The sequence below is a fragment of the Podarcis gaigeae genome (genome assembly GCF_964106915.1).
Source record: "Podarcis gaigeae genome assembly, chromosome: 1".
Taxonomy (NCBI): Eukaryota; Metazoa; Chordata; class Lepidosauria; order Squamata; family Lacertidae; genus Podarcis; species Podarcis gaigeae.
The window spans coordinates 135,133,018-135,145,772 of record NC_139678.1 but is presented as its reverse complement, the minus strand read 5'-3'; the positions used below and the strand labels follow the sequence as shown (position 1 = coordinate 135,145,772).

The 12,755-nt window shown below is 41.6% G+C and overlaps 1 protein-coding gene across 3 annotated transcripts in view; it reads right to left on the bottom strand.

The window, feature by feature from the left end:
* Nucleotides 1-10,928, bottom strand: part of BARD1 (BRCA1 associated RING domain 1) — a 61,939-nt gene extending 51,011 nt beyond the window's left edge. Inside the window, exons 1-2 of one of the 3 annotated variants that reach the window (XM_083707593.1) lie at nt 10,397-10,928; nt 8,910-8,966 (exon numbers count right to left, since the gene is read on the bottom strand). In XM_083707593.1, the coding sequence (XP_083563719.1) occupies nt 8,910-8,966; nt 10,397-10,521 (182 nt within the window). In that variant the 5' untranslated portion in view covers nt 10,522-10,928. The remainder of the gene's footprint in view (nt 1-8,909; nt 8,967-10,396) is intronic. The other 2 variants (XM_083707595.1, XM_083707594.1) reach the window with 2 other exon arrangements.
* Nucleotides 10,929-12,755: the final 1,827 nt, after the last annotated feature.

Here is a 12,755-nt window from a genome sequence, read left to right as displayed (position 1 = left end):
GCTTGATCATAGCTTGAGTACCTATCAGAATCAATCAAATATTTGCCTTAGCAATAAATCTTGCTCTATACCAGGATGGCTAACCTTTGGCCCTTCAGATATTATTGGACACCAACTCCTGTCAGACCCAGTTATTATGGCCAGGGGTCAGGGAAGATGACAGAAATATCTGGAGGGCACAAATTCCTCATCTTTGAGCTATACAATTTTTTGAGAATTAATTACCTTTCCTTTCTGTCTGAAGTTCTGGATAACTCATACATGTTGTGAGCTAGAAGGAGCAACTAATAGGCACACAAATGGATCCCTGGACTCAGAGAAATAACCATTTGTGGGGGGCAGAGTGGGAGTGAAATCACAAAAACTGATGACACAGGATATGGTCTAAAAGCACATGTGTCAAACACCTTGCAAAACAGGCCTGGGTCTGGTCAGTGCCTGGATCAGTGGCCACTTGGGTTCCATGACAGAAGAAAGGTGGGGTATAAATGGAAGAAAATAAAACAAACAATATCAATATGTTAAACTCTACTCAGTACATTTGGTCAGATCTCAGGGACATCTTGCTGTATTCTGCACTACCAACAACAGCACATAAAGAACATCGTGTTCAGTCCTGCTAGACAAAGTCCAAGAACAACACAGATACACTAATAAAGGACTAGAGAAAACTACAATAATAGTAAAGAGTAAATAGTATACAAGAGGAAACTGAAGAAATTGAAATGTTGAACTTATAGGACACTGCAGATGGTCAGAAGAGAATACAAAGAGTGCTGAAACATCCATTAAAACATGGAAGAACAACTACTGTCCTGAAACCTGGGGACAAAGCAAGACAGAATGGGTTAAAATTGCGCAAAAGAAAGTTTCTAATGACCACAGTGCAAAAAAGAACAAACTGCACCAGCAGTTATCACCTTCTGCTTCCCAAGAGATCCACTTTTTATTTGGATTTTAAGCAGGATTTTTCTCTCTTTTTATAGGGCAAGGCCTGCCTCTTGAGGAAGTCTGGACAACACAAATGACCTCTGTTAGAGCCTGCTGGTACAGCTACAGTGATTTTTAAAAGACCGATGTTCAAGGGCATATTCAAATGTCAGAATGCACTAAATTTCAGGTGGCATGTCATGCATGCTAACCATAGGCAGCTTTCAGAAGTTACCTTTGACCAAACTGCAGCGCTGCAGGGACCAGCTTTGTTCAAGCCTCAGAAAAGGTTACCCAGTGCTCAGAGACCCCTTATGACCCAGCGGCTGCCGTTTTGTTGCTTCCACACACTTCTCCTCTTATACATCAGTCACCTCTTACTTTCCTCCCCTCTCCAGGCACATTAACAGTTTATGCCGCAGCAAAACTATTTTGGTCTGACCTGCAGCTGACTTGGTTTGGAAAACTAACTGCAGCTGACTTAACTACCCTAAGCAGTGTTCAGGGCGTACTCCTGTGGAAGACTTGACTATCATTTGTATTCAATAAGAGGAAACAGCATAACAAGAGCTTTTGTTGTTGCTGCTGTTATATTTTCTCCTTTTCTCCAAAGCAACCTTCTTCCAACCATGAGAAGAGCACACTAGAATCATTTCTTTAAGACACCTGGGGAACGAAAATCAGTCTCTTCTAAAGCAAGGCTGGATGATAGATCTTTGTCTGCTGATTCAGAAAAGATTTTTGAGGTCAGGAGTTCCTTCCCCCACTCTTTCCATATGCTAGTCTCTCCCTTAGGAAGACAGCCAAACTACGGGTTAAGAAATTTATCTTGGGGATGATCAGACAACAGTTTTGCTTTCCACTAAATGCCAATACTTGGGATTTGGAAAGAGTCTCCATGACACATATAGTGGGGAATGTATCCATACGTCTCAGTTCCAAATCACCTCCCCTGCTTCAGCCATCTAGATTTCTTTTAGTGGACATGTGAGGATTAATACATCAGTAAATCAATTGACGAATAGTGTTAAGCAGGTAGTTTGCTGTTTTACACACACCTCAGTAGCCCCATCAGAAAGCAAAGGCAAAACTGCCGATTCTACTGGGACAGAGCCGTTGCTCCACCCCTGAAATCTGCAGGTAGGCATAGGAAAGACTGCCTGACTGAAACCCTGGAGGGTCGCTGCTCCTCTGTATAAACTGGGAATGGGGAAACCTCAGTCCTCTGGGCCGATCTGGCCCTCAGGAGTCTCCCCAGGGCCACACTCTCTACTGACTGCACTATGAACCCTTCTGGGGTGTCTTTGCCTGGCTGAAACTTTGCCCTTGAGCATCAATAATGCATTTTGCTTTCCTGGATAGAGGATGCAGATGAATGTGCAAGTGTGATGAGACTAGTGTACTATACAAAGGAAAATTTCACATATATTGATCAGCCCACTTCTCTGCCTCTGGCTCCTCCGTCCACTGGAAAGTGGCCCCCAGAAGGTTGCCTTGAACACAGCCTGAAGGGGCTGAAAAAATATTCCCTATACATTAAAAGATAAAGTGCGAGACTGGCTTCATTATTATCAAATAATGGAGGTTTATAAGATGGACAGGAAAATTGGCTTCCAGGTGGAAAAATCAAAATTGGAAACAGAATTGTTAGAATCCAATACTAAAAATTTGTCAAAAATGTATAATTTGCTGTTGAAATGGAATACGCAGGATGAAACGGTGAAATCAGCCATGATTAAGTAGGCACAAGGCATTGGTCATAACATTATGTTCGCTGACTGGGAAAAGTTGTGGACTACCGGGATGAAATTTACGGCATGTAATGCCCTAAGAGAGAATATTATGAAAATGATTTATAGGTGGTACATGACCCCAGTCAAGCTTGCAAAAATTTACCACTTGCCTGATAATAAATGTTGGAAATGTAAAGAAAATGAAGGTACATTCTTTCACCTTTGGTGGACGTGCCCAATGATTAAGGCTTTCTGGGAAATTATATATAATGAACTGAAAAAGGTATTTAAATATACCTCCCTGAAGAAACCAGAGGCCTTTCTCTTGGGTATGGTCGGCCAATTGGTGCCAAAGAAGGATAGAACATTCTTTATGTATGCTACAACAGCAGCAAGAATACTCATCGCAAAGTATTGGAAGACACAAGATCTACCCACCTTGGAAGAATGGCAGATGAAGGTGATTGACTATATGGGACTGGCAGAAATGACTGGCAGAATCCGAGACCAGGAAAGAGAGACAGCGGAAGAAGATTGGAAGAAATTCAATCTTAAGAAATACTGCAAAATTAATGAATGTTAGAATGACGTTGGTTTAGAAAGTATGTGGTTTCCAGCTGCAATGGATAAGTAAAAAAGAAAAAGAGAGACTAAAAATTAAATGGAAAATAAGGGAAAGGATTTGCTGAATTAATAAATTAGAAATTGGAATACAGAAAGGGGAGGTATGAGGAAGTCAGGGAAGTAAGTTATAAGAAAATAAGGGATTGAAATTATACCTGTTTTTATTTTTGTTTGTATTATTGTATTGTTTTGTTTTGTTACTATAAAATTTTTGAAACTTTAATAAAAATCTTATAAAAAAATGAAAAAAATATTCCCTATACTTGGTGCAGATACTTCTGAGCTAGATGGATCAATGCTAAAACTTTAAGTGCAAGGGAGCTTTCTATGCCTTACAAGAGCTTGATTCCATGCACACTTTAACTGAAGTATAGGCACTCTCTGTCCTGTATTATAAATGGAACCACACACAGATATTCACTCACTTCTGTGCAGCCCTTTGGACCCCTGGCAATGCCTCTTGGAAGAGTGGGAAACCCTTGGGAGTGTCATGCAATGCCAGGGAGCAGGGAAGAACTTTCTTCCCTCCCCCCCCCCAAGTCTTTATTGGTTCCATGTGCCATTGTTTAATTTCATTTTAAGCAAAACATAAAACCCAGAGAATCCTATGGCACCTTAGAGGCTAACAAATTTATTATAGCATAAGCTTTTGTGGATTCAAGTCCATTTTGTTAGTTGGATAGCATTTAAACCACCATACCATTTAAATTGTTATTGCTTGGGCTGTCCCTGGATTCCAAGGATAAAAGCCAAGACGACTGCTCAGTCTTCTATTATTCACACAAATATTTATATTTGCATGATATTTTCACCTATCAGCAATGGATTACAATAGTTTAAAATGTAATCTGTCTCCATACCAGTTACCTAATCCGGGTCTTTGTCACTGGAGCAAATCTATGAAAGCATGTTATAGTTCTACGAATTGACTAATTTCAAGAATATTTAACTAGTCAAATGGCCAATTTAAGACACACTCCTCCTGCCATCTCATATGGCACACTCTGTTCTCTCCCTCACTCGAGTCTCCAACACAAGGAGCCTTGGTAGAAGCAGTAAAGGAAGGAGAAAAGGTACAAAGTGAGTCAAGGGGATGTGAATGAAGAAGGAAGCAGGAGCCACTGTGGTGGGACATTCCAGGAAAGGTAAAAACTAGGTGGGGAGGTAGGGGAATTAAACCATGAATGGCACTGTAGACTCTGTTAGATCAGGGGGAAAGTCCAAGTGAATTGGGGAACTGAAGGAAAGCAGGAATTAAGCAGTTTGTATGGTGCAGATCACATAGAAAGGGGCAAGAGAACTTCAGTTAAAGAGTCTCAAGGAACTAGCACTGTGGAATATTTTAGAACTATTTCCAGAGTAATTTAAAAATAACTCAAGAATAGTGAGAAAACAGTTCAGTGGCAGTGTGAATGCTTCTCACAGATTTAGTCCCCAGAGATTCCTATTTAAAAGGAGTCCCAGGTAGCAGGACTGAGAAGAAAACCCCTGCCCAAGTTCAATGTGAGATGCTGCCAGCCTGGGCAAGATAGATCAGTGGCCCACCTGAAAGTATGACAGCTTTTCATGCTTACATATGTTGAAATGTGTCAGACAATTTAAGGGGGACAACCACAGCAGCTAGAGGATATAAATCACATGGGTGGGGCTGCATAACCCAATCCCATCACCCCAGAATATAAACTCCCCTGCATTCACTTATGTTTGCATGCCTTTGGAAACCTATAATGCCTTTGTAAACTTATAATGCAGCCCACTGCTGTGCCACTTATGGAACCAGCAAAGCTTACAAACCCACACCAGTTTGAGGACATTGTAAAGGTATCCTCTGCTACTTTACCAATAAGGCCAAAAAGATGCTGCAGCAGCTGGAGTCACTTTGGAACCTTTCCACAAATGATGTGATGATAAATGTTGCCAGGTGTCTTATAGACAATGTTTAATTGCAACCTTTTAGTTTACTAGTTCTGGAGGCTGATTTAAACAACAACAAAAATGCATCTTACTGCTGTTTCTTTTAAAAGTCTCCATAGCTACAGTTTTCTATTAAAGGGGATCTAACATTGTGATGGGCAGAAATGGCAAAATAAGATAAGCAGAAGAAACACACAGGCCACATAAGCTCAATTTTCAGACAACACACCAAACCACGGTTTGTGCTAACTACACGGCTTATGTTCCAAGGTATGATTTGGGCTTTAAAAACCATACAGCAAGCACAGTGATTTAGATCAACTTGTTTGCTTTCAGTTTTTGCCTGTTCCTTCACTGCAAACTCTAGAAATGGAGCACCCTGTAAGTCCTCATATTTTACAGGCATGCAGGATACATGATTGTCTGCCAACTTCACAATTAACCTGCTGCCACTGAAGAGGAGGTGATCCAGTATTTGTGCTTGGTTACATACATGTAAAATGAAAGCAATGTTATGTGCAGTTACAGAAAAATGCAGCCTCTATGCTCTCTCCCAAAGCATCTGCTTACTGGAATAGGTTGTTTTAGAAGCAGATTCTAAGTATGCAGTCTGTTCAAAACAGATAATCCGAACCTCAGGGAGATCTTATCCACCTGCAATGTTTTAAAGGTAAGCCAACAAAAACACTTGTTACTGCACCACACAACAGGGAGCAAACCAATATATACACTTCAGTATGAGGGCATATCAGAGCAGGTCAATGACTGCATTTCCCTTTAATATAAGCTCAGCAAAACTGAAAACAAGAACTCCTTTCCTGAAGCTTAGTTTTATTCACTTAAAAAACTCTCAAGATTCAGAAGTTCAGATCCTAATGATGTGATGGGTTTTGTAATTGACAGTTGCTTCAACTATGGCTGATGATGCAATAGATACCATAATTTTCAGATAAATATATTACACATTATCTTTGAAGAATCCCCACAAAAATCAAATGGCGTAAGACGTTTGGGTTTTTATTGTATGGGCATTAGGTTAAATGAACAAGGATCCACTACCAAAGGTTACTATCAAAAACTATCCCTTTACGTGGCTAGATGTTGTGAACCACCCTAAGATCTACAGCAAGCAGCTACACAGAGCAGGACTGCACAACCTGTGATCCACCAAAATAAGGATAACATGTGAGAAGTGAAGTTACAGGAAACCAGGCAGAGGGCCTTCTTGGCAGTGGCACCAGTGTTAGAAACTGAGATATGAAAGCTAGGAGCTGAATGGCACCTTAAACCTAGATTATGGGCGCAACAACGGAATGTCTATGCACGCTTTTTTATAACAATAATACAAAGCTGAAAATGAACTGCAGCTAAAATATTATGTTCATTTTTCACATGGTCTAGTCCTTCTGCTGTCCACCCTCCTAATGTTCTTAAGAGGGTCTCTTCTCCAGTCTTCAGAGAGTAGCTGGAAGTGGGGAGGCAAAGAAAGGTCCTCCTTCCCTTCCACTGTAAAGTTTTAATGTGAAGCATTAGGTGCAATACTAGAGCTCAGAAACTGCTTGCGCTAATGAAATTCCCTGCCACAAAACGCGCCTGGAACAATGGGAGTTTTGAACACTGCGTGGCACCCACGCTGTGGAATGCCCTCTCATCAGATGTCAAGGAGATAAGCAATTATATAACCTTTAGAAGGCATCTGAAGGCAGCCCTGTATAGGGAAGTTTTTAAATGTTTTATTATATTTTTATTTATGTTGGAAGCCGCTCAGAGCAGCTGGGGCAACCCAGTCAGATGGGCAGGCTCCAAATAATAAAATTATTATTATTAAGATAAATGCAATTTGCTTGCCAGTTCTAGGCAGGCAGCAAAAGCAGGAACTTAAGTTATGCTATTCTTGGCTGGCAGACTGCATTGAAGCTTGGTAGTTCACAAAACTGCCCAGTAGAGAAGATTATTACTTTGCATGAAACAAGAAATGTGCCTGCTTAAGATCAATTAAGTAAAGCGGAAACTTCTTGCTGTACTGATCAGATAAAGTAATATAAGGCAGTCAGTTATTCTAATTACATTTCTTAGTCACTTTATACAAAAAAAGAAATGTGTCAAAGCATCAAAATAAAATCAGCTAAAAGCCAAATGTAAAGTGGCTCACAATACAAAATTTGTAAAATGAAGACAAAGCAATATAATAAAAAAGACAAGTCCGAACCTGCTCCACCACAGGAGAAGCTAACTTAACATCAAAGAGCCTGGGTAAATATAAATGTCTAAGCCTGGAACCTAAAAATTGACACTGATGGTACCATGAATGCTTCTCTGGCAATAGCATTCCATAGATGGGGTGCCACCACTGAAAAGGTCTATTCCCATGCAGCCACACTCCCCACCTCACTCACACCCTGATGAAAACCACAGCGTCTGGGCTGGTTCCTGTGGTTTGAGACAATTTTAAAGGACAAAACCATTTTTAAAAATGAACCAGAATTTCAAGGCCACATGAACCAGAATTTCAAGGCCACATGTGCCTCCAACCACAACAATAGATCCAGAAGTGCCCCCCAAGCTGTGCACCTGCTCCATTAGGGAGGAGTGCAACTGTTTCTAGAAAAGGTTGTGTCCCACCCATCAGGTCTAAGGAACTGCCCAGCAACAGTGCCTTAGTCTTTGCTGGATTGAGCCTTGGTTTATTGGCTCTTATTTAGTCCACAGGCAGACACCAGTCTAGCACATCCATTGCCACACCTGCAAATGTAAAGGAGAAAAAAAGCTGCATGTCATCTGCACATTGATAACACACTCCAAATCTCTGCACGATCCCACTCAGCCATTTCATACAGATGCTAAACAATATGAAGCCTGGCCTCTGTGAAACTCCACTGCTTCACCCAAGCACCACCCTCTGGAAATGGCCATCCGAATAGGGCTGAAACCATCTCAAAACAGTGAACCTAGATCCACGTTGGGCAGCCTCTATAGGAGGTTGTGGGTATTGAAAGCTGGTGAAAGATCAAGGAAAATCAACAGAGGTGACCTAGGCGGTTCATGTGCCAAAACTATGCCTAAATCCTGACTGAAGCTAATCAAGAAAATTATCAATTAAAATTATCAATCACGCCTTATCCAAGAGAAGTTGGAGTGGTTTTTCATTATTGGATCAGCTTGTATTGCTTTAAAAGTATGCATGTTTTTATGCAACCCAGAACAGCTCTTAAAACAAACATGTCAATTATTTTGGTCTGAAAGTGGCCCAACTTCACAGGCAACCACAAATATATATAATTCATTAGTCAACAGCAAACTATTGCACCTAATGTAGAACACTCATCCAACACTCATTACTGAGCCTAGCAGACTCCAAATATTAACTCCTAAGTAGGGTGAATTGATGTTTCCTGTACAATTATCCCACTTTTTAAAACAGTGTGGTTTATAAAAGCTTAAAATAAGCAATAAACACCATGTGACAAAAAAACAAAAAATACCAAAGACAGAAGAGCAGATCATTTTAAAACAGAAGCAAGAACACAGAAAGCAGAGGCTGGATGGCCATCTGTCATGGATGCTTTACTTGAGATTCCTGCATTGCAGCACCCTTCAAACTCTATGATTCTATGACTAAAAGCATACTGAAGAAGAAAGGATCTTCAACATTCACCAATAAGCGAGAAGAAGAGTTATTGCACCACAGCATTGTATGGAATTACTTACAGGCATAAGACATGTTCACAGCCTCCTATGTTCACAGGTTTCTTCAAAATGTCCCTACTGTCAAGGAAAGTATATATATATTAAGTTCCTGTCCTAATTATCAGAATCACATAATTTCTAATAAACTTCTGGCATAAAGCCTATAGCTTTTTATTTGTTTTGTGGCGTTGCTTTACATCTGCCTTTCCATTCCCCCTTCTGATTTTCCCATGGTAACAGGACAAATCTTAAAGGAAGGCTTAGAATTAGAGCTCATGCTTTGAATGCAGAAAGGTCCCAGGTTCGATTCTTGGCATCTCCAAGTAAAAGAACATCAGGAAGCAGGGGCTGGGGAAAGCCTTTGACTTAGTAACCCGCCCAGAGTGGCTGAGGAAAAGTATTATTATAATAATTGTTGTTGTTGTACCCAGAGGGAAGCGGCCACTCGCAGCAGACAGAAGTAGGCTAGATAGACTAGGGCTGCCATATGTCCCAGATATTACCAGGATTTCAAAGGCAGAAATGACATCCAGGGGAAATTTCTGAAATGTGGTGCTTTGTCTTGGATCTTAGGCAAGTCAATGGAACAACTCAACTTTCAGAGTGTCCTGGTTTTCCCTTTTTGAAATAAGGCAACCCTAAGATAGACTGGCTCAGTATACAGCAATTATGTTATTATTTTATCTGTAAGGGGGGAAAGGCAGAGTATAAATACATCTGTAATGGTGATGATATATGTCCAACTTGATTTATTACTCACAAACTAGCTTTACCACCACCAACATATGAGAAGGGGCCTTTTCTGTGATGGCTCCCTGTTTGTGGAATGCTCTCCCCAAAGAGGGCCTTTAATTACATGCGGCCTTTAGAAGTGGGTGGGATGTTTTTAATGTATTGTGCTTTTTCTTCTCTTTCTTGATTTGAATATATCCATGGAGGAGGGGTTGCTTTTGATTTTAAGTTGTTCTGGCTTGCTTTGGGCAAGATAAAAGCAACCGACAAATTTAATACATAACAATAAATAGCAATAACACCACAGCACCTTTATGAGGAAGGTGTTTGACAGGTTCCTGTCCCCAGAGACTTACAATTCAAAACAGAGGAGACTTGGGGTGAGCTGGTGAAGGAGGGCAGGAATAAATGGGGGGAGACAGCAGGAATCTTTCAAGGGTGTTTGGACTAAGGTGGTCACACTGGGCATGAAGAGCCACCCTTCTGCCCCGCTGCACGTGCGCACGGACACATACCTATAAACAGATGTATTTTTACACACACACATAATGCTGGGGGGGGTTTGCTGTTTTTGTTTGTTATTATGCTTTATATTTTTGTGTTTTTATATTGCAAACCCTCCTATGATATAATAATAATAAACACACACCGTATATATTTAAGCACACACATATACATCTCTCTCTCTCTCTCTGTGTGTGTGTGTGTGTGTGTGTATATATCTATCTCCCCCCACTGCCTCCCGCCCGCCTGCCCCCCTGGGGGCGAGTGATTACCACTGGGAGCAGCTGAGGGCCTCGGCCAGCCTGGCCAGGGCCGCGCCGGTCTCCTTCCACGGCTCGGCCTCCATGCGTCCCTGGGGCTGGTTCCCGGAGCGCCCCCGCAGCGCCGCGGCCCTCATGGCTGGCCCTCGCCTGGCGACACCGCAGCAGCCCCGACGCCGCTTCGAATTCCGCCGCCGCCGCCGCCCGCCGGCTCCGCCCCTCGCCCAGCGCGCCAACGGCCCAGGGAGGCGCCTGCGCGCGCCAAAGCCCAAGCGGCCTTTCCGGGTGGAGGCGCCGCCCTCCGGGGAAGAGAGCGGGACTTCGCCGCTGCTTCTCTCCCGAGAAAAAGAGCCGGGAGCCCCTTCGCCCCGCCCGGGAGGCCTCTCTGCGCGGGGCGGGGCCTCGGGAGACCCCCCTTCCCGGGCATCCCGAGCGGGCGGGCGGACTCCGGACAGGGTGAGACGGTTCAGTGGCCGGTGCTTTATTCCAGAGGGGGCTCAGGGATGCGCAGCGCCAGCCCCTCTTTGCGTTGTTAAAAAGTGTGGCCACTTAGTGGTGAGTTCCGACGCCTGTTTCTCCAGGGGGAAAAGCACCGGTGAGGATGAAGCCCGTGAGTGATATGTTGATGTTCTGCCTCCCTCGGTTTGATTCAGAGGTTTCCTATGGCAGAGGCATGAGAATCCAACATTAAACTAACCTGGAAGACTGCAGAAATCATTCCAAGTCACATAATGCGAAACCAGTTTTTACTAAACAGAAAAGACAAAAGAAAACAACATCTAGAGTTCAATTAGTATAGGCCAAAAGGCCTTTTGGGAAATGATTCATAATGAACTAAAAAAGGTACTTAGATTTACCTTACCTAAGAAACCAGAGGCCTTCCTTCTGGGCATGGTGGACCAGAGAGTGCTTAAGAAGGACAGAACCTTTTTTATGTATGCTACCACAGCAGCAAGGATCCTGATGGCAAAATATTGGAAGACACAAGATTTACCCACACTGGAGGAATGGCACACGCAGTTGATGGACTACATGGAACTGGCCGAAATGACTGGCAGAATCTGAGACTTGGGAGAAGAAACATTCAAGGAGGACTGGAGAAAATTTAAAGACTATTTGGAAAAACATTATAAGTTGTATGAATGTTAAAAAACGCACCTTTTAGGAAATTCTAGCTTCAGTAATGTTAAATTAAAGAAATGGAAATTAAGGTACAAGGAGTCAGAGATAGAATAATGAAACAACTTTATTGTGTTAAAATGGGAACGTACATGATTTGGGCCATAATATATTTGAAATTGGGTAACATGATAAAATGGAAGATACAATAAGTTATTGAAACAAGTTAACAAATTGCAGACGTTATGCATCACAGAGAATGCAGGGTTGGGAGGACGCGGGGAAGTCCAATAGATTTGGAAAAAAGAGTAAGAAAAACTTGTAACTTTCTTTTTCTACTTTTATAATATGCTCTTTATTCTTTTTTCTGTATTTCATAAAACTAATAAAAAATATTATAAAAAAATATAAAAAAATAGAGTTCAATTAGTATAAAATCAAGGTTTGGAATCAAACAGCCATATGTGAAAAAGTGTTAAAACTGAACATGCCCCATTATATACCATAATCAAGTGTTATATAAATTTTATTTTATTTTCTCTAAAGAATTATTCCAATCAACAATAATTCACCCCCACTTTGCATCCAGATTGTTTCCCACTTCTCTGACCCATATCCATCCTGCCATGCAAGTATATGCAAACTTAAATTTGAGCCCTAGAACAGGGAGGAAATGTACAAGCTGAGCATGTGAGTACAAAACTAGCCAATTTGCATCTATAATATTGATCTGCATGACTTCTTTTGAGGCCACGGTGTTAGTGTTGTAAGCTTAATGTACGTAAAATATTGTAAAATATTGCGGTTGTATTTGGAATGCTGTAAAGAGAAGTTTACCTTAAGGAAGAGGCTCCGCTCTAGCTGAAAGCGGAAGGCTGGTGTTTTTTCTATTTCAATGAGCTAAACTACCTGATGACACATCGCTGCAGTTCTCTCATTTAAGAGAGGAAACCTGAAAAGTCAGAAATGGCCAGTAGTAGCAGCAGCAGAGAAGCTCTGCGATTATGAACATTGCATCTCTGGCATCTGAGAGAGGAAAGTTTGCTGAAGTGCATAAAGGACTGAATCACATTACATGTTTGCAATGTTACTTTATTACTTTGTTCATGTAATGTTTATATGTAACTAGTTTTAAGATTATTCTGCAGTAAAGCTTTGAAACTAATTCTTTGGGTGTGAAGCTCATTTGTTTCTACACAAGGTCCAAATTAGGAATTCCTCTGAAAAACTATTGACACAGGGCTGAAGTTAT